Source organism: Schistocerca cancellata, chromosome 4 (genome assembly GCF_023864275.1).
Source record: "Schistocerca cancellata isolate TAMUIC-IGC-003103 chromosome 4, iqSchCanc2.1, whole genome shotgun sequence".
NCBI lineage: Eukaryota > Metazoa > Arthropoda > Insecta > Orthoptera > Acrididae > Schistocerca > Schistocerca cancellata.
Genome location: NC_064629.1, coordinates 776,528,155 through 776,555,753, shown reverse-complemented (window position 1 = coordinate 776,555,753; position 27,599 = coordinate 776,528,155). Strand labels below are relative to the sequence as shown.

At 36.8% G+C, this 27,599-nt stretch overlaps 1 protein-coding gene across 3 annotated transcripts in view; it reads right to left on the bottom strand.

The window, feature by feature from the left end:
- LOC126184600 (nicotinamidase) overlaps positions 1-27,599 on the bottom strand; it is a 313,135-nt gene that overhangs the window by 171,383 nt on the left and 114,153 nt on the right. For 2 of the 3 annotated variants that reach the window (XM_049927043.1, XM_049927044.1), the window contains exons 2-3: positions 19,534-19,729; positions 1,740-1,869 (exon numbers count right to left, since the gene is read on the bottom strand). In XM_049927043.1, coding sequence (XP_049783000.1) covers positions 1,740-1,869; positions 19,534-19,679 — 276 coding nt within the window. In that variant the 5' untranslated portion in view covers positions 19,680-19,729. Of the gene's footprint in view, positions 1-1,739; positions 1,870-19,533; positions 19,987-27,599 lie in introns of those variants that run through there. The other variant, XM_049927045.1, reaches the window with a different exon arrangement.

Genomic DNA, 27,599 nt, shown 5'->3' with positions numbered 1-27,599 from the left:
AAATTTGTATTTTAAGTTTTTGTTCATGGGACATTATTATTTAACAACCTTTTAATCTCAATTTCCTGTTTTACAAATCAATTCAGCTTGTGACCTTCACAGAACTGTTGCTGTAGTTACCTGGTGAATCATCCACATAGTTTGCTTTCCAGGTTGTGTGTTGGTCCAATCCCATGCAGCCTAGTGTGATTAGTGTTAGTTTTAAATTAAACTCTTCACTGCTATTCTGCATTTTTAATAAGACTATTAGCAGCTTCTTTATCCCGTGAACAAAAACTTAATACAAATTTAATTTAAAGATACACACTGACATTGTAAAATCACAGCATCAGCAACAATTGCAAAAATAAAAGTTCTTAATATTGTAGTATTCTGAAACCACTTATCAGACTTTGGAGAGTGAAATGTGGTTGAATTTGCCTCTTAGATATTTACAATATTAGAGCAGAAATTACTGTAGTTCCATTTGAAAAATATTAGTTGATACCAGTCTGTATTTAGTTTTAATTTTGTTACCATCAAATATAAAATTAAATGTTAGGAAATCTTTGTTGAAGGTATTTGTCTGGAGTGTAGCCTTGTGTGGAAGTGAACATGGACAACAAGCAATTCAGATGATAAGAGGAGCTTTCAAAATGTGGTGCTACAGAAGAATGCTGATAGATTAGTGTGGAGAGCTGAAGCAAACCAGTCTTTGGACAAAATACCACAACGATAACAACATGACAAGAGGCTATATAGTGTTCAGTGTGGACTTTCTTAAGATTAATATGGGTGAAAACAAAACTACAATATATTGACATGGTTCCATAAATACTTGAGGTGAACATCTTAGCTGAATCATCCTACACATTCACAATTATATTTACATATAATGTTAAAATATTTACAGATATATTTATGTTAATGATAAATCCAGCAAAAACTTGTGTATTTTTTTTTTTTTTTTTGTTTTAAACCGAGAAACATGTAGAAGCAGTACAGTGTTGAACTAGATAGCTTTTACTGGACTAATATAGCATTTTCTGCCAATGTTACAAAGAATTCATTGAATTTGATGACTCATAATCTGTAGCCAGCATCTAAGAAAGTAAAAGTCTGCACAAGTAACCTGGACTCTCTTTATTATTACTCTGTGTATAATTACATGTGATGCTTCATCAACTTTCTTGTCTGATGAAAGGAAGAACACAGCATATAATGTTGATAATGATCTAATGTCATTTTGCATCATTTGATGAGAAGTGTCAGTAGCTTTATCAATGATTAAGCACACTATGTATAGGGTAGGCTGCAGCCACTGTCAAACATCTGTGAAGAGACTGGGAAATTTATATGTGTGCATGAAAAATGGTGAACGAAGCCTTGTGGTGCCTCCTCAACATCTTTGATGAAATGCATCATATTGTTGCTTAAATATCTGTCACACTGAATCTTTTCCTAAGGTGCTCTAGTTGCGTAAATATGTAAAAAGTTTTGCCTTATGTTTAAAGAACAAAACCTTTCCTGTCAGTTGTATGATGTCATATCATGATGATTTAACACATTTGAGATACTGAAAGTGGATAAAGAAATTCCAACACCGGCAGTGTAAGATACTAGGTTCCCTTATTTCATGTGATCACACAGTAATATCCATGCCGTGCAGTGTAGTATTCAAAGCTTCTTAGTTTTTATGTCACTTTACTCATTAACAACATGTCTTAAATGTAGTATGTAACTTTGAGGTAACTACGTACCTTATTTAAATCAAAGACAGCATGCATTTCTTCAATCTGTGGTTGCTCAATATTGTATATAAAGCCTCTGTCATTTCGGAAAAGTGTTCTGCATATGCTTGCAAATTCACCTTTATCAATAAGTCCATCCCTGAAATCAAGCACGAAATTAAGAACATAAATGACATCCTGCAAATGATTTTTTCAAAAGTCACAGATTCTGTGGCTTTCAATAATGTGACAATGAACTTCACCTTCATCGCTCATTTTCTGTTACATTTTTGTACACTGTACCATCACTTCTGTCACATTGTCTTTTCCAGTGCTATTGCCTATGATTGACAAAGTTGACCTTGCATATGTTCAGAATTTCTGGCATTTAATTTCTTCTCACTGAACATATAAACCACTGCTTGCTTACCTAGGGCCAATCTGTACCATGCAGCTGTACTACCCGCATTTTCCAAAGCATGTGCCATATCCAGCAGCCAACCTATATCTCTATGTTACCCCACAGTGTCAACCATCTTTCTTGATTGCTCCAGCTCAATGTCTTCAACTTACACTAAATCCATTGCCAGACCTATTTCAATATTGTCTACTTTATCCTTTTTTCAGCTTCATGTTTTAATCTTACACTGAACGAAAGCCTAGTTTATTATCTGTTGTATTCCACATTATTGTCATTTTTCAATTTTTATTACCAGGCAGTACATAATTTTTGTCTTTGACTTTTGGTGAAATTTGGATTTTGTTCTGCCTGAAAACTGCCTCAATTTCTGGGGTGTTATAACAGCCTTCAGTAACTTTTTCCATTCTTTATTATTCACTCTGTCTATTTATGTGTTTAGATTTACATAATTATATTTCACACAAACAAGAAATGTGGAAGAAGACACTTAAAGCAAAGGAGAGGAAACTGGATAAGCACCAGAAACTTACTACATAAGATGGAGGTGACATTCATTTATGTTGCACTAACATTTGGTGTGAAGTACTATTCTCCAACACAGCAAATTATTTCACTCATTGTGCACATGTTCATGTACAGATCAAACTATTTCACAGAGATGGTATACATTAAGTTGATTATCCAGTTCAAGGTCTTTTCTACACGTATAGTGAGTGCAACTGCACAATATCTACTTGAGCATGTAGACACCCTTCCCAGGCTGCAAGAGAACAATTAAAATAACGGCCTGCTACAGTCTGGAAATCATCCTTTTTTCCATATTACGTTAAAAAGGCTGAACAGGATTTCTCCAGCACTCTCTGTGGGTGCTTCAACATGCTGTACTTGAATTTTCATGATCCAATGCCATGTCAACAGCTGTGAACAATGCTGCCACTCTTCAATATAGCCCTAATACCGCACCTCCTAACCTTCCATGAAATCCTCGTAATAGATTTCCCATAGCAGTGTTACTTGGGTTGAACTGTTGGAATTTTAACAATGTTATCACAAATTATACAAAGCCAATATGCTCTTGCCTCCTGAAGGGCTACGACGTCTCCATGATATAACTGCACTTGAACCTCTGCAAATCCTATAATCAATTAGTGTGTGACATTCATTATTCCACCAGGGAGAGGGCGGTCTTCAGAGTTGTCCCACAGACTTTGGCACGAATGCATCAGAACTATAGTGGATTTTGTTTGTAACATGATCCACTAATTCCTGGACATTGTCTCTATGTTTAAACACAGCCAGCTAGCTGTCCAAAGTCCGTTCGCCTTGCTGAGTACCCATATAAGTGGCTTTCTTTCATTAAATACGGTAGTTGTATCCAAGATTGAGAAAACGTTCCTGGACTTCAGGTTACGATCTGCTTCCTACTGAAAAGTGTGTACGAGGACTGGGTAAAATAACAATACACTAACGGCAGAAAAAGATCCTGTCTGCTGAAGTGCATGCTCAGTCTCATGTTCAGGAAGCGCAAATTATTTAACAACAGGCCCATTACATCTCAACTGACTGCATGTGGTGATGGAGCACAACAAAACATTGTATACAGTAAAATTCCCACAAAAGAGAATTGTGTGAGGAGACTGTTGACAGCCTTGTTGTCCAGCACTTTGGCACTTCATTAGGAGGGGCAAGTATAGTGAGCATATAGTCAGACACTGAATTACTGCAGCACTGCTTACAAGCTGCTGTGCAATGGGAAAGCCAAGAATTGGCATTCATCACTTGTAAATACTGCCACATCACTTTTGGCTCTCTCCACACCGAGTTTGTCCTTCCTGTGGAGGCTATAACCACTGAGCACAGGAGCATTTGTGTCTTTCAGATAAATCTTCTAGAAATAAACACATTGGCCTTGCCTGTGCCATGGGTTTTAGTTTATTCACACAAATCCTGAATTCACGGACATTCCACCACATTATGGGAACCATTTATTGGTGGGGTTTTCTCTACTTCTTTCCCCTTATCTTGTAGCTATCACTCTCCGTTTCATCTGCAAATGATTCCTATTCAGACTTGTCTGAAAGTACTACAAGTGTGATCAGAAGGCTTAGAACTCCTCGATTTCATTTGCTGGTCATTAATTATTATTATTACTTTTTTTTTTTTTTTCAGTGAAAACATTGTTGGTGTTGAATGTCATGGAACACTTCTGATTGGAAGTTCTGCAGTTTTTGTTGCTACTCCTTCTTTTCATTTTGTCCACCTGAGGACCATTTTTAATTTGGGCCAGCTTCATTTCTTCTGGTTTTTACCCTCGTCCAATATTCTTTCAGTCCCATACTTCGTAACTTTCTTTGCTCTTCTGTCCATGACAATTTTGTTCTGGTCTAATCCCACCCTGGAAGTCACTCTGTACCAAATCTGCGTTTCCCTCCCCAATTTACATTTCTTCTCCGAATGTAGCGTACTTTGTTTTTCTTCTCCACAGAAAACTGCAGTATTTGATATGTCAACCTTCCCTGGTCCATTCTATAGATGTGTTCAAAGAATGTGCTCCATCTTTCCCTGATGGGTGCCTGTGATTCTTTCTACCTGGGCACGCACTTCTTGGCTTGCTCGTGTTCAATACTCACTGTTTCTTGTTCTTCGAGGTTTGAATATCCTCCTAAGGATGCTTTGTTCCTCAAATTCTAGACTCTGGCGTAATCCTGTTCTTACAAGGTTAAGATATTCTACTGCCTTTAAGGCCTCAGGGTGGATCACTGACTGGCAATGTCTCAATTATGCATTGATCAAAATATTCTTCCTACTGTAAAAGTTCATAGTTTGTACACTAAATTGATTTTGTTTATTCGTGCTCCCTTTGCTTCTTTTACTGTCAGAACTGTTCCTATTCATTCTCCTACGTATTTAAATCTCTCCACTTTTTGAGTTTTCACTTCTACTGTCATCTACCCAGGAGCTGCCTTGATGTTCATCATATACTGTCTCCTGAATAGAGATCTGTAGACCTGCTTTAACCACTTGTCTCTATAGTTGCGCAATTTGATTAGTGGCCTCTTCTAATAATTCCAACAATATCATAACACCGCCTGCTAATGCCAGACAGTCTACCTGCATTCCTTTTTTCTTGCATCCCAACTGTGTTCCACCCACTCCTTTAATTTCTTGTTGCTATTCCCTGATCACCACATCCAGAACACAGTTAAAGAGCAAAGGGAGAGTCAGTCTGCCTGTATGACTCAGGTTTTGATCTTTTAGGACTATGAAAACTTTTCTCTGAACTTGGTCTTGGATGTTATATTGCTTAAGGTCTATTTAATCAGTTCACTCAATTTTCCATCCCAATTCATCTCCTCCAAAATTTGGAACAGTGTCAGTCTATGAACTTCATTGTAGGCTTTCTTGAAGTCTACAAATATGAGCATTAAATTTATGCATATCTGTTTTTGATACATGATTAACACAGTTTCAAGGTTTGTTTGGCATGATTTTCCCTTTCTGAAGCCTGCTTAGTACTCACCAATTGGTTGATTTAGTTGACTTTCCACTCTGTACAGTAACACTTGTAACAATATCTTAAAGCTCACTGGTATTAAAGACATTCCTCTTTAGTTCCCAGGCTCTGACATGTCCCATCTTTTGTGTATAGGATGTATAGTGCTGCCATCCACCCTTATGGAAACTACTTGTCCTCCCAAATTTTACTTGCAATATGTGTCAATTTGATGATCATATTCTCATTATAATACTGCAAGTGTTCTGAAATACCCCCATTGTCACTCTTTATTCTTCAAAATATTTACGTAGCTCCTAACATCTACAATTGGTGGCTCTGACTCAGGATCTGTTTTTCTGATTACAGCTGAATGTCACATATGGCACTTCACAGTTTAGGAGCTCTTCAAAGTAGTTGGCAAGAACTGATTGTTTTACATGCCACCATATATTACCTTTTCTTTTTTGTTTTTAAAGCTGAGGTCTGAATGCTCATTTTTACTTAAGTTAGCCTTGAATGTTCTATAAAAGTTATGTGTATTGTTCTTTAGGAAGTTGTCTTCTATTTGATTTAAATGTTCCTTCTCTATTTTCTTTTGTAATTCTTTAATTCTTGGAAGTTTTTGGCATTTTCTGAGAACACCAATTAACCCACACATCCACTGTAAAATCTTTGCTGGTTCTAAGTTTCTCTGGACGAAACTTCACGACAGGGGTAGTGTTTATAGTTTCTGAGCTTTTGGTAAAATTTTGACCTTGATTTTAAGAAGAAGTGACCTGAATCTATGTCTGCATCCCTGAGGACTGACATTTTGAATTTCCTTTTCCACATGTCTTCAGATTGCCACATGATCCTGTTTTCTTGGTAGATGTTTAAATGCTGTTGTTTCATTATCAGATCGAAAACTCTGTTAGTCGTTTGCTGTTCTGATTAGTCCTGTTGTGGGCTGGTAGGTTCCCAATGATCTTTCGATTATTTTTTTTTCTTTCCTAAGTTGAGCATTAAAGTCTCCAAGATTTATGATGACATTCTTGGTTGAAATCTTGGACAGTGTCTCTTTCACATCTTCCCAAAAATTCGACTTTCTCTGGATCAGTTCTGTTACTCTCGTTTGAGACGGTGTGTGCGTTGACCAAAGTGCTTGCCTTATTTGCTCCTCTAAAGGTAAGTGTGGAGAACTTATTATTCTTGGTGCTGAAGACAGCAATGATTCCCAGGATTTGTTAATATAATAAAACCTGTACTGCGATGGAGTACATTCTTCATTATTCTCTTCCTCTGGCCTTCCCTTCAGAATCCGATATCCTTCTGATTTGAAGACTGCTTCACATATGTATCTGGTCTCCTGTATCACTGTTATGATTTGCCTCTTGGTCAGGGAATCTGTAACATGTTTCAGTTTTGTGACTTTGAGGAGTGAGTTGATGTTGAAGGTAGCAAACTATGACACTTTCTTACTTTTTAATCTCTTTCATGTTGGTGTGAGCTCCCCAGGATACGCCATCTCACTGACGCTGTCTCTGACAACGATGGTTTGGTCACCACCTGGGGTAATACTCCCTATGAGTGAATTTGCCATAATGCTGAAGTGAATGATCTTTGTTGGGCATCAATGCATAGATTCTCATAGGATTACAACTGAGGTAGTTAGTGCGCTGGTATCAGCTGTCGCCAACACTCCAATCGGCAAAGGAGGCTTACGGAGAGCTTGTACCATAACAACTGGACTATCTTACATTAAGTAGCTTCCTGTTTAAGTTAATAAAGAACCCTGTTAATATATGTGTGCAGTTTGTGTTATACAAGAGGAACAAAAAAACTGGCAATGAGGATGACATTCAGTGCATATTTTGCTTGCTTCTCTTGTGTTTTAACTTGCAGGGGTGCTCGTTTCTATTTGATAATGTGTTGTGTTTTTGCATGTATTCCTGGAGGGGAGCTGCTAATCAAATTTCTCTTTTCAGAGGCTTTGTTTGCTTTTTGCTATAATGTATTTGTGTAAACCATGGCTACCCTGCCCCTTCCATCCCCCGCCCCCACGCCTCAGCCACAGCTGGCCAATGTGATTGATCTAACACAAGCTTTTCAGTCTCAGAGCAACAAATTGGTACCATGCTGAGGATGGTACAACAACTACTGGCTGCAGAAGCTGCAGCACAACAACAACTGACCAACTGACTAGCCCAACAAGTGCTGCCGAACAGCATACCACCATTCTGGCTATTTAAAGGCACCGAAGAGGAATGGTTCGAATACCTGACACAATTTCAAGCACATTGTGAAGTTCATCGAGTTCAAGATAGTGTAAAGCTACAACACTGTCTTTCGATTGTGGGTCTCCAGTGTTCAGGTTAACACAAAAACTATTTCCAATGATGTCTCCCAACGAACTCCGTTATGATCTAGTAATTGCTGCATTAAACAAGACTATGAACAGCAAGTCCAAGAAGCTGCAGCCAGATAACAGTTCTTCCACTTGCAGAAAAAGACGAAAGAGATGTACTGTCAGCGGTACACCAAATTAATGGGCATGACTATGAAGTGTAAATTCAAGCGGAGTTGTGGCAACTTTTACAGTGACTTAATGATTAAGGATGCAATAAAATTCAATGTCCCTGATAGTAGAATACGGGAACAGATCCTAAAGTACTCTGATCCATCACTTCCCCAAGTGTTACATATCTTATAGCAATATGATTCAGGTGCCATAGCGGCCAATAAGTTTGACCAGGCTCCAATTTGTCAGGTCGAGTCACCCCATGCTCGCGACCGTCCCTAGCAGCCACAACAGTGAGCATGTACCCAGCCAAGTGAACAGCCACTTAGACAGGTAAACAGGCCTGTGAATTTAGTGAAGTCTTGCCCTAGAAGCCTTGATCACCATAAAAGATGGGCTTTCCCATCACGTAACGCAACGTGTTATACGTATTGGAAAAAAGGCCATGTCCAAGCAGTTTGTTTGCAACGGCACAAAAACGCCAATTTTGCCTGCTCTCAGAAAAAACAGGCTCATGCACATGCAGTGAATGTTGTGGTTTCCCAACCTACAACAGGTTCTGACAAAAGTAAGATTAAGGTGTGTCTTCTTCCTGACCTAGCGCTGTGCAACGACATTCTAACAACCTATTTGTCTCACTACGAATTGCCAGCTGTCGTGTGAACTTTCAGTTAGACACAGGTGCCTCAGTAACTTTGCTAAATTGTGCCACGTACGAACAGTTAGACTCACCACACCTTTCTAAATATAGCAAGCACCTCACTGCTTACAACGGACAGGTAATTCCAGTACTTGGACAGTGTAGTTTTCCCACCACTTACAAATCTCACACTAGGACAGTGTTGATATCACAAGACAGTGAGAACATTTTCAGTTTAGATATCTTTGATTTCCATATCGGCTTTTGCACCAAAAGACAGTGTCGCTAGCTTGCTTAAAGAATTTCCTGAACTATTTTCAGAAGACATGGGAAAAGCTAATAACTTTGTAGTACATGTTACATTGAAAGACAATGCACAGCCGAAGGTTTACTAGGCCCGCCCGATTCCGATTGCTTTAAGAACCAAGTAGCCAGTGAATTGAAAGAATTGCAAGATAATTGCTCCCATTCAAGTTATTCAATGGGCAAGTCCTCTGGTTTTGTTGCCTAAGCTTTCTGGTCACATTCACATTTGTGTTGACTTCAAGTCTACAGTCAACCCACAGACAATTGTTGACACTTATTCATTACCTCAGCCTGAGGAGCTCATGGACGTTACTTTTCTAAGATAGATTTGCGGGATGACTACTTCAAACTTCCATTGGATGAAAAATCACAGAAAGTGTCTGTTGCAAATACACACTTAGGGCTGTTCAAATATTTGTGTTTGCCCTCCAGCAGTGTTTCCCCACCCGCCATTTTCAATGTTACTTGGAACACCTGACTACAAAAATGCCATTGTGCTCAAACTACCTCGACAATATTGCTGCCTCCGGTCATACACCAGAGGAACATATTGCCAATTTGTGTAACCTTTTTGCTAGATGCAGGACTCTTAAGAGTCATCTAAAAAAGTGTGACTCTTTTCAGACTTAATTACAGTACTTAGGTTATGTGATAAACAGTAGGAGGGTGCACACCCTCCAGTCACATTTGGTTGCAATCCGTGATCTGCCTGTTCCTCGCAATGTGTTTGAATTTCAGTCACTACTACACAAGATGACATAACACAATCAGTTTACACCGAATGCTGCTCAGATTGCAGCTCCATCGCATCACTTGCATCACAAAAAGGTACCTTTGGTGTGGACTAAAGACTGTCAAGACACATTTCAGGAACTCAAAAATGCTTTGCTTCATGACAAATGTTCAGTACATTTTGACCCTGCCAAACTGGTAGTTTTGCCAGTCGATGCTTCTTCCTATGGTCAGCATAAGCTGTTGCCAGCACTCCGATCAGCAAAGAGGCTGTGAGAAGACAGATAGTATGCACCAGAGCAAGTGAGCCCATCAGGAGAGAGGCCAAAGACAAACTTGCAAGAAATGCTTTGCCAACGCCCTCTCTACCGCCAGTACTCAGATCAACACCACAGACCGGAGGGCCCAGTCAGCCAATCAGTGAGTCAACGAGTCAAGTCATCTGTCACAGCCCAGTGTTAGTGGCAGTTGCTGTCAGCTCAGTCTCTAGCTCAGAGTCAATCAGTACCTAGTGACCAGAATAATGTACATAGTGGGACTTATACTTCACCAGCAGTGAGGCTAACGTGGACCATTACGGAGAGCTAGTACCACAACATTTGGACTATTTTAAGTTAAGTAGCTTCCCGTTTAAGTTAATAACAATGCTTAATATATGTGTGAAGTTGGTGTTATAGAAGAGGATAACGGCCACCAAACAACATCCTCTCCTTGGTTTCCATGGTACAAGACTACAGTGACAACGAGATGACACAAAAGTTAGCCTCACAGGTGCCACAAGATGTGATCTAGTAGTAGTAGTAGTAGTAGTAGTAGTAGTAGCAGCAGCAGCAGCAGCAGCTTTATTCATCCATAGATCTCTTTTTACAAAAATATAGGACATTTACAAGTTTAAACCAATTCAAAATAAGCTGATTTGTATATACATATATTTGCAGACTTCTAGTTAGAGACAATTATTAGATTTACTCCTGGTATAAAATACTTTTTTACAAACAACTTATTTAAATAATGTAATGCCACGCTGTTCACTCATATTTCACTATCAGTCACTGCACACATTATACACACATTGTTTCATAACACTTCACTCGCTACACACACACACACACACACACACACACACACACAGGTGATCTCTGGGCATTTTCTGTACCGCAAATTTCCATTTGCTATCCTGAAAAACTGAGTCAGCATCCCTCTATAATGAGTGAGATGTTGAGATTAGAAAGAGGAAGAGGTGTTAGTACTGTGCTATGCATAACTTGGGGTAAGTATTTCTAGAAAGGAAAAAAGAAGGAAAAAAACACAAAGCGAAGGTGTTGTGTGGAATGTTGGATGTTTTATAATCATTATTATTACTATTTATTTGTATAACATTTTTTTCATCAAACCCCTACTCTGCTTTATTTAAGTAATCCTTCAATGTATAAAATGTATTGCTTAACAGATACTTTTTAGCTGCCTTTTTAAATAAGAGTATTTTTGCAATTTCTTTAATCTCTTTTGGTAATTTACTGTACAGTTTTATTCTTTGGTAGAAAATGCTATTTGAGTTTTATGTTTATTTTTTCTTGGTAAATGTAAGCTGAGTCTCTCTCTTGTTGCATGGTCATGGACAGAGCTGTTTGTGCAGTAATTACCAATGTTATTTTTGATGTGTATGACTGTTAAATGTATTCACATGGGGCAGTTAAAATCCCCAGTGTTTTGAACAGATCTTTACAATGAGCTCAACTAGTATTTTTGGTTATTATTCTTATGGCTCTTTTCTCGGGTTTGAAAATTGTGTTCATATTTTGTGCATTTGTTCCCCAAAAAATAATGCCATAGCTAAGAACTGAGTGTACATATGAATAATATGTAACTAAAAGACACTGCATGTTACACACTGCTGATAGGATTCTAAGGGCATAACATGCTGATTACATTCTGTTTGCAAGTACCTTTGTGTGTTCGAACCACTTCAACTGAGAATCAATATTCATTTCTAGAAATTTTGCATTTGTTACACTGCCTATAGTTCCTCTTCAAACTGAAATTCATAGCATGCTTTTACTTTATTTAATAGAATCTTGTGGTTGACTGTATCAGATGCCTTAGAAAGATCCAACAATATGTCTGTGACACACTCATCTTTATCAAGAGCATCAAGTACAACTTTTGTGAATTCTACTGTGGCTGGCTCCGTATTTTTGCCACTTTGGAAACCAAACAGTGATTCGCTTAAAAGATTGTATTTATTCAGGTAAATCATTAATCTGTCTTTCATAATTGCTTCTATTATTTTTGAGAACGCTGACAGCAGGGAAATGGGCCAGTAATTTTCTATGTCTTCTGCATTACTTTTCTTAAGCAAAGGTACAACTCTTGCCTGTTTTAACTGTTCTGGAAATGTCCCTGATGTGAAGGATTCATTTATTATATTTGTTACAGGGCCTTGTATAATCCCTATGCATTGTTTCAGTACACACACTGGTTCTTCATCTAAGCCTACTGACTTTTTATATTTTAGTTTTTTTAACAGTTTTATTGACTTCATTCTCTGCGGTTGGAAGTAACATCATTGTATTAAGTGTAACATTATTTACAGATGTTATATTTGTTTTGGGGAATTTTTGCTGTACCTTCTCTGCAATACTTGAAAAATGCTCATTTACAGAGTTTGCTAAGTGCTGTGGATCATTTATTACCTCATCCCCTTTCCTTAGCAGTATGTTATTCAGCATTTGTTTGCCTCTCCCCGTTTCTTATTTTATGACATCCCAGACTGCTTTGCTTTTATTCTCTGCATTAAACATTATTTTGTCGTTAAATCACTTTTTTTCAGCACCTTCTCATAGATCTTTTTGTATCCATGACAAAAATTTAAGAATTCTGTATCATTGTGAATCTTTTTCATGGAACTGTGGTGTTTAATTGTTTGGGAGGACTTCTTAATACCTGCTGTTATCCATCTGTTTTTGTGAGATGTTGATACATACATACATACTTTTGGAAATGCCTTTTCAAAGTTCAATTTAAACAACATGGAGAATTTAGAGAATTTCATATTAACATTGGTTTCCTTATACACTTCATCCCAGCTTTGTTTTTCTAGTTCTTCTGAAAAATCTTTTATTCTGATTTCTGACAGATGTTGTTTGTAGGCTTGTAGTTTAGGGAATGATTCTCAGCCTGATTTTATTGTTGTTATTGGACAGACATGGTCAGATAGTCCAAGATCTTTTACAGCTACATCACATTTTTCCCTGTCCATATTTGTGGCCACATGGTCAATTACTGATGCGGTCATTGTAGTAACCCTTGTTGTACTATTGACCAATAGGGACATGCCAAAACTTTGAACGATGTTTATAAAGGTGCTGCTGGATTCATTTATGATATTAGTGTTGATGTTAATGTCTTCACACAGAATTATGGAGACCTTTGTATTTGAGACTTCATCTAGAACTTCTGTTAATTTATTGAAAAAAGTGTTTACGCTACCACTTGCAGACCTATACACACACAAAATGATTAATTTCTTGGTTATATCAATCCCTGTTACTTCAATAGCTGATATTTCAAAGTTTTTGACTTCACTTAATGTACTGAGGTTATGTCTTGATTTGAACTGAGTTCCTTTTCTGATATAAATGCATGATCCTCCACCCCTTGAAGTATTCCTGCAGTAAGAGTTTGCCTTTTCATACAATGATAATACCACATGTTGGTTTTCTGTGTCTCTACACCACTGCTCAGTAATACAAACTACTGTGCAGTTCAAAGATTGGAGCTCAATTTCTAACAGTTGTATTTAATTTTTTATTGATTGCATGTTTTGATGGAGGATTGTTAAGTCTGTGAAATGCCCCATGTTATTCTTTCCAGTGGTTTGTTTTTCTGCATGACATCTGGTATGTGTGATATTTGAAATGTTAAAATCTTTCTTGTGAGTGATTGTTTCAGTATTTTTTAAACTGCTGGAGATACTCTTTAGGCAGGGGAACCTGTTGTCTGGATTTATCCTAAAAAATACCAACTTTTCCTACCTATGACAACAGATATTTGACCATGTGTGGCCCGAGATCCACTATATCTGACTACTATTTTACTGTTTCTTTAGGTGTCAAACCTCTTCCTTAATTGGGCTTGGTACATCTGGGTTACTAAATCCACTGAGTAGTACTACATTGCTGGGGAAAGTTATTTTTGTGTTGGTCAGAACTTATTACTGTTGCCGTTATGGCTACAGAAGTAGAAACAATGGCCTTACGAGTGCAGTGGCAGGAATATGTACTTGTGCTTGTTTTCATAGTCTGTGTTTGTGTGGCTGTATTAACTTTTGCCACAGGTTTGACTGCAATGGAAGTGAGTGAGGATGTGCAAGTGAGTGGCTTAAATGAACTGAATTTTTTCACTTCATGGTTCAATGCACTCTTGGTGATTTTAATACCTTGCATTTTCTTTTTTCAAGGAATACTGGGAAGCCATGTTCTGTGGTTGCTGGGGCATTTCATGCACAATGGATGAGCAACACTTAGTAGGCTGCCATGCCGTAGCTACATACATAATCCATCCCTTACATGCACGTCTAGTGTCCATACCTTTTACACTCGAAACATCACAAAAGAGTTTGAATATACTGTCTTACTTTCAAATGGAGGAAACTTGCCTTAATGTACTCTGATGAGGTAGGCAAATAAAATGTGACAATAAAGACATGAATATGGTTTGGTACAGATATACATTGTTACTTTCGACAATTCTTCCTTGTCAGCTGTTGACTTCCTGGAAGAATTAGCCAGTAGAGGTCTCCTGGTTGGATCTTGGTGTGAATCATTTGTCTACCTGAGCCACTGGATGTTTATGGTTTCAGAATCACAAACCATACCATATTTCACAGACTAGAAGACACATTTTTTTCTTCAAAGAATTGCCTCCAAAATTCAGATGCATCTTATACTCGAAATTAATACAAAAATGTTCAGTGTTTGATTTAAAATTCCTGCCAGTCTTAAAATTGGCCATATATTCGATGCCACGGGAAATCTATCTCTACATGGCAACACTGGATTCAACTGGCAGCAACAGTGCACTGATGTGATGAACATGAGTTGCAGGGATTCACAAATTGCCCTCCTGCCCCGCCATCACAAACCTGGAACACTGTCTAGTCTATGATGTGTCACTGCAGTCTACAGAGCCAGTGAACTTGAATTGGTAGCGATTTCTGTTATCGGTAAGACTATAATATTTTTATTAATAGACAGTTTCATTAAGGAACAAATGAAATGTATCCGTATTATGCGGGCTATAAATTGAAAGTAATAGCATACGAAGAAGAACACAGAAACAGAGCAGCTGAGCGGCATTTCGACCCTCCACCAACAAAAAAATCATTTGCAATTAGCGGGGTAATAAAGAAGAACCGAAAAAAAATGAGGAGACAAAGTGCACAAATAGAGGACTTAATGCAAAACTAGAAGATGAAGTATTGAAATGGCATTGGAATTCATAAAATAATTATTCAAATACATGCTGGTAAGCTAGCACTGCAGTGGAACTTAACAGACATTAATGGTAGAGGTGATTGGTGCTACAGGTTTATGAATTGTCACGGACTTAGCATGTGAACCAAAACCAAAATATCTCAGAAAATGTCACAAAAGTATGAAGACAAAATATTACCTTTCCATCACTGTATTATTCAACATCGAAAGAAAACCAGTGTGGAACTAAGCCAATAGTGAATATGGACGAAACTCCTCTGACATTTGATGTACTGAGTGACAGAACTGTTAACATGAAAAGTGTTAAAACTATAAAAACAAGTGGACATGAAAAAAAAAAAAAAAAAAAAAAAAAAAAAAAAAAAAAAAAAAAAAAAGAACTACACTGTAATCCTTTCACGTTGTGCTGATGGCACTAAACTTAATCCAATGATCTTTTCTAGCACAAAACAACGTCAAAACCTTCTCAAATACTGCTAGTTATTGTACATGGATTAACAGAGTGTAGGAGAGAAGGAAAGATGTTTTATGTAAGAAGAGTTCTCTTCTTGTGCTAGAACAGTTTAGTAGTCATTTGAAAAACTCTGTAAAAGAGAAACTGGAACAGGGAAATACAGAGCCTGTTGTTATTCTGGGAGGACTTACTTCACAATTGCAACCTCCTGATGTCTTGATAGTTAAACCATTTAAAGTGTATATGAGAGAGGAAGGGAACAAGTGGATGACGGATGAAACCCAACATGAATTCGTGCCAAAGGGAGCTTTACAACGACCTACAATCAAACAAGTGTGTCAGTGGATAAAACAGTCATCGTCTTGAGTGAGAGAAGACATTATTATTAAATCTTCCATGAAGTGTGGCATAAATCACACTCTTGATGGCAGTGAAGACCATCATATACATGAAGAGGACAACAATGACAAAGAGGAAGTTCAGATGACAATTTTTAGGGGTTTTAAAGATCAGTTCAGTTTTATACATTAAGAATCTTTTTTAATCTGGCTTTACAAATCTAATAATAAAAATGTTATTTTTTACATTGCTAAAAAAATTAAGGTGTGCCTTATAATTCGTAGAATCCTACAGTACGTAAAATGCAGTACCAATCCCGTAACATGCCATGAAAGTAAATGTCCACCTAAGACAGACTAAAAGGATTTGGTAAGCCTTATACAAATGGAGTACAGCTGGTGTCCCAGAGGTAGCACACCATGACACATATTTACATATAAATAATGTGACAGCTTGAGAATTATATGGCTATAGGCCTATAAGAATATAACAGAAAAAGTCCTTTAACTAGGCACAATTCCACTGAATTAGTCTTGGACATCATCTGACTGAGTGTTGGGTGGTAAAATGGGAAAAGGAAGTTATCAGTTGCACTGCAAATAAAGGACTCCCTATCTCTTCACAAGAAATATGTAAAAGTGTACAAAAATTATATTTCATGTCATTAAGACTTTCTTGACATAATGACTTGTCAGATTTTGCAGCCAGATGCTAAAATCAACATGACTTTATGCTTCAGCAGTTGACATATATGTAAAATATGACAAATATGTAAAAGTTTACAACAATTATATTTCTTGCCATTAAGACTTTCCTGATATAATGACTTGTCGGATTTTGCAGCCAGATGCTGAAATCAACCTGACATTATACTTCAGCAGTTGACATATGCACCATCTTCAGATGAGACACTGTAGCAGAGTTTTACTGAACTGATGCAAATCTGGCTAAAATATGAAGTTATACAGATTTTAGGATCTAGCAGAAAACCTAGCAATAATACTGCAATATGTGCCATCTTCTGAAGATGGGTTATACCTGAAATTAGTTTCATGTAAATAAAATTGTATTGTGCTTCTACATTTCATTAAAGTCTTTGATAATGAATCGCTTGTTGCCAATTTCCATCCCCTATCACATCATCTAAGACTGGAATTACCACATACCTATTTGATGAAAACACGAGTGGCTGCAGTTTCTAGCATGAAGTTGGTTAATGGTAACTGATTAGGCCTATGTCTGTCCAACCACTACAAGTACTCTGAAAAACTGGAATACTCATAAAATGCAATATTTGTTTGTTTCTAAGCGGAATTCATGAATAGATGTGGAGTAAATATGAAATGCTCTGTGATTTCCAATCAACAACTTCAACAGCTTTTTTACAGTGGATCTGCTGCAAATTCTTAACTAAGTATGCGATCCCTTCTACTTAGCTGTGTTATATGCCCAGCAGGCCTCAAACTGTTCCTGAACTTATAGAAAGGCAGCAGACTGAAAAATTTATGGATCCTGCATTAAACACACTAATGGAATGTGAAGAAGCCCTAATATGTAGTAAAATTGGAACTGTCCTCTGCCAAACACTTCACAGTGGTTGCCAGAGTATGGATGCAGATGCAAATAGGAAGATCTGATACATGGAAAACTCAGTTTTAAATTACAGACTACTGAGCACATGAGAATCTTTAGAACACGGATTTTGAGTACCTGCAACATTTTCACGTTTTTCATACAAAGATTAATATGGAACCATCCAAAATAAATTACAACACCCTGTGCTGTTTTAGACAATTTCCTCAGAAATAACACTGGGATCTAATACACCCTCGGTGCACTACTGGACAAGGATGATTTAGAAGATGCAAATGTTATTGGAGGAGGATTGAGAGATGAGTAAAATCAATGATGTTAGCTTGCAGGTATAATCCCCAGAACCATCAATAATCTTGCTCTCTCAACTCCTACAGTTATTTTTAAATGATAGCACTTATCTTCAATAAACTTCAAGTTAGCATCATTCTCTCCCCCCAGGTCTCAGACAACTTTCAGCTGTTTGAATACTGCCCTGTGCATTTGCCACAGAACTGACAGTTCTCAGTATTCTTCTAAAGTCAGAAACTTTACTGGCATGAATATTTTGTTACTCAGGGAAGATGACATGGCGTCTCCTAAGCATCAGAACTCAGTGTATTCATGTGGTGTGTTGATACATGAGTCTTAGTCATGGACTGTGCTGTCCCCAGCTTGACTTGTGGAGGCATTTGACTCAATGCAACCTGAGCCCAGCCACACTAGAGCGTCAAATATTTAGAAGCCATTACTGGTACCCAAATAGGCTTGCGTTATGTGTGTACTGTTTATTTGCAATGCCTCAAGTAGCCAACAGTAAAATATTTCAATAATCAGTTGCTCCCTTAGTCGCCACCTTTTCTTAAAAAGTTATTGCATATAAAAGCTGCAACTCTCATCAGTATGCAACATTTCTTGTAAAAAAAAAAAAAAAAAAAAAAAAAAAAAAAAAAAAAAAAAAAAAAAAAAAAAAGAGATTGCATCTGCTCTTGAAACACGCACATTTTTATTAAGTTCATCAAATATCAAAATGTTTTCCCTGCCTCCTGCAGTGTTAAAATATGAACTGTATTACAACACATTTAATTCCTGTCATTTCTGCTAATTAATATGTCATCATGAAGATATAATATTTAAGTATGTTTTAAATTACAAATCTAGTTATATCAGTACCCTGTGAAACACACAATAAGCCACAAAACAACAAACACAATTAAGTTTTGTGAGATAATCTGCCTCCTGTCTCGAGAAGCATCATGCAGTTATTAAATAAGTCAAACCAAATACTACTTTTGTGACAGAGGATTATCACAGGAATACATTTGCAACATCATAAACTAGTGTACATGGGGTTACATATTTTTCTTAACATCTTAGCAACATCTTCTTCATTGTGAAGCTACAGTCATATCAAATGTTGTTAAGACACAACCAAAACAACTAGGGGGTAGATAACAACTGTCACCAAAACACGGTCCAGGGACATTAACATAACAAGCAATCTCACAAGGCCAGAACAAAGTGTCCTTGGTGCCTTTTCAGAAACACTAGTCCCAGGATGTTTAAGAGCATGAAATTGTTTCCACCATCAGAGTACATTGCTTTCAACAAACTGCCATAGTGCTAAGCTGAAGTGGTATTCACAATAGAATTACAGAATGTACTGTATATCAAAGAACATTCACTTTTATATAATCTCTTCGATATCTGTAATCAGTTACCCCACTACCAGTGTGTCATCAGCTGTCTTTAATCTAATAAACATGACACTAGAAAGACATTTCAATAGCTGATTGTTTACAAGTTCACTAATTTAACAACACAAAATAAATTGGGTTGCCAATGCCAGACTTGCTGCATAAAAAAACTCACCCATTTTTGTCAAATGCTGAAAAGCAAGCATCCATCTTCTCGTTATCACCTGCTGGATTATAGTGCCCAAGACACAAATCAATAGGATCATCATGTACCGCATTACTCTCCATGGAAACACTGTTTATTTGGTCCATAAACGCCATGGCAAAGTCGAAAGAAATTGGCGTCGCCAAGTACAATTATTGTTCACACACTGCAACAGCAACACACTATTTTATTGTGAAATCAGTAACAGGTAACAGCGCCTACTAACAACACTGTACATAAATTGAGACTAAGCGCTTCCCTTATCCGAGACTGGCACGTCTCACATAATCTGAAACTTCCCGACAATGCGGGGAAAAATTACATCACAACGATTTAAAGTAAGGGGAATCCCATGCTTCCGTGCTCAACAGCCGCTTATTAAATGCAGCATTTTTCGCAAGACAGAAAAAGCAAGAAGTACAAATAACCATAACCTAGAAGTAATTGATTTCTAGTGAGCTGCGTGTATACAAGACACCAAAGCAATCGCGAACAGCGTACTTGATTTGCAAAAAATTAAAGAAAGGATAGTATTGCAGACGATTTTCAAGAAGGCGTTAATGTCATGCGCGCACACAAACACACACTACACTGCCATACGACATAAACCTCCACAAAAAATGGCAAGCTCATATATGGAATTCTATCAATATTTTCATTGTTTAAGTTGACAGAATCCTTAGATATGATGCATGCCGTCACGAATCACGGGCGATTCCCAACTACTATTTATTCTGTGCCGCCAATTTCTAGCTGTCATTTTCCTTTCTTGTGTAATATAGTACAAATAATAACAGAGGCATCCATAGGTTAGGTGGACTGGAGTGTTCTGAAGATCTGTCGCTAATTTTCTTGCAAATAACACCTATTTCAAAACATACTTCGCGCTACAACACCAATGATTTGGATTTCGTTCAGAAACGTAACAGCGATGCTGTATAAGCATCTGAGGCGCGCTTTTCGAATGAGGCACAACGTACTGTATACGATGTAGTAGAAGTACTAGCGTAAAATTTATTCGGCCTTGCATTAAAAATCCACCGCCTCAGTCAACTCACAAACTGAAACAACAACAAAAAAATGGCAACAGACACTTTCTTGTGAAAAACTCATCGACTTGGTATACGTCTTGTTTACGTACGTATTTTGATTCAGGAAGATGTTCTTGTTAGGGAAATGTGTTTCACTAGTAATTTAACGTCGTTTTACAGTGCATACGCAGACTGAGACGAATTAAATATCTAGTTTGTTTCTGAAAGTTTGACTGACTTTTTATTGGTTCACTCTTCATAGGGAACAAATTGTACAAGTGATATTGGACATGTCAAAATGTGGATATAGTTATACTTAGTACAAGCAAAATAAATATGCAGATTAAAAATGGGTACGTATTCTTAAATCTAAGTTCAACATTAGTTGTTTAAGTAACATTTATATTTACATATTCAGAAGTTCTTTTGATTTTATTAATTTGATTGATTTTATTTCGTGTTCCATAGGTCTAACTGTGTTGGTTTCACAAAGATGTGGAACGAGTCAGTTTTTTACAAACACCATATGATAATCTTGTAGCATATATAGACATTTCAGTACGTAATTATATAAAAGTTTATACAGTAAATTCTTTGAGCAGCAATACAGAAAAGAGACGATACATATTTTCTTAATATCATTAAAGCAATACGGAAAAACAGATACAGAGCACACACAGATACAGAGCTCAAGTTAAATAACATTCTTAGTGGCATTATGTCAACTTGTATCATAGAATATTATAATTTTACAATTTATTTATTTAAAAATTCATCTAGACTGTAAAAAGCTTTTTCTAGCAGAAATATTTTTAGTGCTTTCTTAAACTTACTCTTGCTATGAATCTCTGTCTTTATTTCAGGAGGAAGAGCATTAAAGAGTTTTGTTCCAGTGTAGTGGACACCCTTTTGCACGAAGCTCAAATTTCTATGCTCATTGTGTATATCATTCTTCCTCTGTGTGTTATGTTAATGATAATTACTGTTTTGTTGAAATAGATCTATATTTTTACAGACAAACACACGAGACAAAAAATATATTGGCATGTAGTTGTGTATATTTTAAGTTTTTGAAAGCTACTTCCACACGAGTCTCTTGGGCGCAATCCACATATAACTCTTAAAGCTCGCTTCTGAGCAATGAACACTTTCCTTGCTAATGGCTCTTTGCTCCAAAAAATTATGCCATATTCAACGAGAGAGTGAAAATAGCCATAGTATGCCACTTTTGCAGTGTTAGGTTCAACACATGGAGTGACAACCCGTAAAGAATATGTAGCAGAGCGAAGCCTCTTACAGCGATCTATAATATGCGAAGACCAGTTCATTTTCTTGTCAATGTTCACTCTAAGAAATTTTGTTGTTTCCATTGTACTGGCTGATTACCACATGTCACACTTATCTCTCTCTCTTTTTCTGTTTTTGTACAGAACTGAATAAATCTGGTCTTACTGGAATTTAATGAGAGACCATTCCACTTGAACCAATTAACCACATCTGAGAGTGTGTGATTAACGGATTCCTCAAGATTACAATCTGTTCTACTGCTCATAAAAATTGTGGTGGTATCAACAGCAAATAATGTAAATTGACACGGCAGGCTTGTACATGATGGTAGGTCATTCCTAAAAATCAGGAATAATAGCGGCCAAAGAATTGAGGCCTGAGGCGCTCCACATGTAATGGAACTCCATTCAGAATATGAGGAAACATTACATACTCCACCTGAGCTACTGAAGAAAACTTTTTGTTTTTTGTCTTGGAGAGACGACTGTAGCCAATTGCCTGCAACACCACTTATTCCTACTATTTTTGATTTTTGCAAGAAAATCTGGTGATCAACACAGTCAAACACTTTAGGCAAATCACAGAAGACACCAATTGCTAGCATTTTTTCATTAATGGTTTCTAGGACTTCATTTACAAGTGCATAGATTGCCTCTTCTGTTGAACAGCCCTTTCGAAAGCCAAATTGGTTCTTACTGAGAATTTAATTCTTCATGAGATGATCTGTAATTCTTACATGTCGTAGCTTTTCCAGAATTTTAGAGAAATCTGTCAGCTAGAGGTATGTTGATAGTTCGTTAGTTAGTTATTTCAGTTTTATCGTCCTTTCTGCACAGGGGTTTCACAATGGCATACTTAAGTCTACTGGGAACAACACCTTTCTCAAGGGAAGCATTGAAAATATGACAGAGAATGTCCCTTATCCACACACAAGAATATTTCAATAAATTACTAGAAATATTATCAACCCGTGCAGGGTATGATGATTTTTTGAATTTCATCTACATTGACAGGATTAAGGTGCATTTCTGAAATTGTGTTTGAATATACAGCTTGACAAAGAGTTATAGCTTCATCAACATTCGGCTTGCAACCAATCTGTTGAGTTACTGATAGGAAGTATATATTAAAAATCTCAACCACACTTTTGGGGTTTTCTACTAGGGTACCTTCATATCTGATTTTATTTACATCTTCTTTGCTAGTTGTATCTCTTCCTATTTCTTTTTTTACAATGCTCCAAATTGTTTTTATCTACATCTAAATCTACATGGATACTCTGTAAATCACATTTAAGTGTCTGGCAGAGGGTTCATCGAACCACCTTCACAATTCTCTATTATTCCAGTCTCGTATACTGCGCAGAAAGAATGAACACCTGTATCTTTCCATAAGAGCTCTGATTCCCCTTATTTTATCTTGGTGATCGTTCCTCCCTATGTAGGTCTGTGACAATAAAATATTTTCGCATTCGGAGGAGAAAGTTGGTGATTGGAATTTCGTGAGAAGATTCCATCGCAGCGAAAAACACCTTTGTCTTCATGATGTCCAGCCCAAATCCTATATCATTTCTGTGATACTCTCTCCCATATTTCACAATAATACAGAACGTGCTGCCTTTCTTTGAACTTATTTTTAGAATTATCTATTTTCTTCTTATAATAAAGGGCTTTTGATTTCTGTATTACTTTCTTTAAAATTCTATGGTATAATCTATAGTGTTCCTATTTTTCTACACCTTTAGATAATCTTATTGCAGCATAAGTTTCCCTTTTGGTTTTACATGACTGTTTTATACCTTTTGTAATCCAAGGCTTACTTACAGAATTGGACGCACTTGTTTCTGACCCATATCTTTCGAAATATTTTTCAAAAAGAGCACAGAATTCAATTTATAAAACAGTTAAATTTAGTATCAACATTATCATGGCTACATATTAAAGACCAATCCAATTGCTGCAACCTATGGTTTAAAGTTTTTTTTTTACTCTTCGTTCATTAGTCTTATGAATTTTCATTGAGGAAATTGTTTTTTGAACAGATTAACATCATAAAGAGTGAGAATTTGTCCATAATGATATGAAAGCCCACTTATAACCTGCCTGACAGTATAATTCTGATGCATAATTACATCTAAAAAAATGTTATCTATCGTAGTTTGAGACTCGGATGTAATTCTTGTTGGGAAGTTTATTACCAATATCAGATTAGATAAGGTCATCACAATCTCAAAGTCAATTTTATTCTTCTTTTCTGTCATAAAGTTTATATTGAAGTCATCTAAAAATACAATGCCCTTTGCTTTGCAAGTAACCCTGACAGCAGGAGTTCCATTATATGTAGAAAAGTTTTTATGTCACCTGAAGTATAGAAACAGCAATTTTTGGGAATGCTTTATTTTTGTATTAAATTTTGTATGCATATAAATTTTTATTTCCTCTGGTATCGTATGTCTACCATGTTGCATGGCACTACCTCTGATAATTTTAAGCTAGTAAAATATCCTTCTACAGATCACCTAACAGCATCACCAGCGTATTTCTAGAAAAACTGAACATGCTGTTAGCTATATCTACAGGGAGAAAATGGTTGCATTATGACATTGTAAGATGTGAAAATTACCGAACAATCAGTTTAATAAGCCACAGCTGCAAAATACTAATGCGAATTATTTACAGACAAATGGAAAAACTAGTAGAAGCCGACCTCTGGGAAGATCAGTTTGGATTCCGTAGAAATACTGAAACACGTGAGGCAATACTGACCTTACGACTTATCTTAGAAGAAAGATTAAGAAAAGGCAAACCTACGTTTCTAGCATTTGTAGACTTAGAGAAAGCTTTTGACAATGTTGACTGGAATACTCTCTTTCAAATTCTAAAGGTGGCAGGGGTAAAATACAGGGAGTGAAAGGCTATTTACAATTTGTACAGAAACCAGATGGCAGTTATAAGAGTCGAGGGACATGAAAGGGAAGCAGTGGTTGGGAAGGGAGTAAGACAGGGTTTTAGCCTCTCCCCGATGTTATTCAATCTGTATATTGAGCAAGCAGTAAAGGAAACAAAAGAAAAATTCGGAGTAGGTATTAAAATCCATGGAGAAGAAATAAAAACTTTGAGGTTCGCCGATGACATTGTAATTCTGTCAGAGACAGCAAAGGACTTGGAAGAGCAGTTAAACAGAATGGATGGTGTCTTGAAGGGAGGATATAAGATGAACAACAACAAAAGCAAAACGAGGATAATGGAATGTAGTCGAATTAAGTCGGGTGATGCTGAGGGTATTAGATTAGGAAATGAGACACTTAAAGTAGTAAAGGAGTTTTGCTATTTGGGGAGCAAAATAACTGATGATGGTCGAAGTAGAGAGGATATAAAATGTAGACTGGCAATGGCAAGGAAAGCGTTTCTGAAGAAGAGAAATTTATTAACATCGAGTATTGGTTTAAGTGTCAGGAAGTCATTTCTGAAAGTATTTGTATGGAGTGTAGCCATGCATGGAAGTGAAACATGGACGGTAAATAGTTTGGACAAGAAGAGAATAGAAGCTTCCGAAATGTGGTGCTACAGAAGAATGCTGAAGATTAGATGGGTAGATCACATAACTAATGAGGAAGTATTGAATAGGATTGGGGAGAAGAGAAGTTTGTGGCACAACTTGACCAGAAGAAGGGATCGGTTGGTAGGACATGTTCTGAGGCATGAAGGGATCACCAATTTAGTATTGGAGGGCAGCGTGGAGGGTAAAAATCGTAGGGGGAGACCAAGAGATGAATACACTAAGCAGATTCAGAAGGATGTAGGTGGCAGTAGGTACTGGGAGATGAAGAAGCTTGCACAGGATAGAGTAGCATGGAGAGCTGCATCAAACCAGTCTCAGGACTGAAGACCACCACAACACACACAATGACATTGTAATAGGTGGAGATCTGAAAGCAGATTCTGATGTAACAACACACAAATGTAGTGTCATTGAGCTGAAAAATCTTCGAAGTCAGTGTAATTCACACTTTATCAATAATAGACCCACTAGAGATGAAGCATATCTTGACAACATTTTTATCAGTTTTAAAACTACAGAAGAATTATGCAATGTGACAGTTTTCCCAATTTCAAATCATGATTCTGTGTCCTTAAATTATATAACTCGATTCTCTGCTGATAAGCGTAATTATGCAAGGCTTGTTCCAAAAGTTGTAATCACCAGACCTGTCACAAATGATAAAATTCTCAGGTTTTGTAAGTCCCTTTCCGACATAGACTTATTTGGCCAATGTTATTGTGACACACATTATAGTCTATGTAATGATTTATCAGAAAAGCTAATATTTGAAATGATTTTTAAAAGAATTTTTGACACAATTTAATGACAACATTCCCATAAAAATGCAAAAAATTGATAAAGGCTTCAAAAAGCAAGGATACAAAGAAAAAACGAAATCCATGGTATACTGAAGAACTAACAAGTCTGAGAAACCAAGATATGCTGTTATGCAATGTATACAGAAGTCTTAAAACTGACGATTCCAGATTAGTCTATGTTAAATATATGAATCGGTATATAAAAGCCATAATGGAAACCAAAAAGAACACAATTGCAGGGGTATTGTGAATTCCACCTCTAAGTGCAAAACCACATGGAAAATAATAAATAGTGTTGCTAAATGACAATAAAATTATTATTATTATTATTCTCATTATTATTAGCATCTGATAGGATGTTGTTCTGGAATAAGTTTGAACATGTTTGATGCATAGTGTTTGCCTATTAGTATAGTAATTAATGTACATTCTTGTTCTGCAGCAATTTGTCTGTTTTCAAGAGGTAATCCTTAGTAAATAAGATATTCTCACAAATTAACAATCATGGAACATTCAGAACACCACCCCCAGCAAAATAAAGTTTATAGTACTCCATTTTTTCGGCCAAAAGTTATTTTAGAGCACTTTTTCGCTTTGTAAAAATATTTATGCTCTGAGCTGAGTGTTCCCAGTAATTGATCCCATATTGAAACAGTGAGTGGAACTGTGAGAGTTGTTCCAGAATTTAATAGTCTTGGAGCCTAGCAGACAGATGTAAGTTTCTACACCTACATATATACTCTACAAAACACTGTGAGGTGGATGGCAGTTATTAGCGTTTCTTGATGTTCTATTCACATTTGGAGTGTGGGGGAATGATTGTTTGAATGCCTGTGGGCATACAGTAATTACTCTAATCTTTTCCTAACGATCCCTATGAGAGTGATATGTAGGGGGTTGCAGTATATTCCTAGTGTGATCATTTAAAGCCAGGTCTTCAAACTTTGTTAACAGACTTTCTTGTGATAGTTTATGTCTATCTTTAAGAGTCTTTCCATTCAGATCCTTCAGTATCTCTATGACATTCTCACATGGATTAAATAAAGCTGTGACCATTCATGCATGCCTTTCTGTGTGTACATTCAGTATACCGTGTTAGTCGTATTGGAGTAATGTTCTAGAACCTATAACACTTGCGATTTGTTATAAATCTCCTTTCTAGATTTATTGCACTTCGCCTTAATTCTACCAATCAACCGAATTCTACCACCTCCTTTACCCACGAATGAACATATGTGATCATTCCATTTCATAACCCTACAAAGTGGTACATCCAAGTATTTGTATGAGTCATAAGATACTACTTTTTTTTGCTTTGTGAAGTGCAAAATTTTACATTTCTGAACATTTAAAGCAA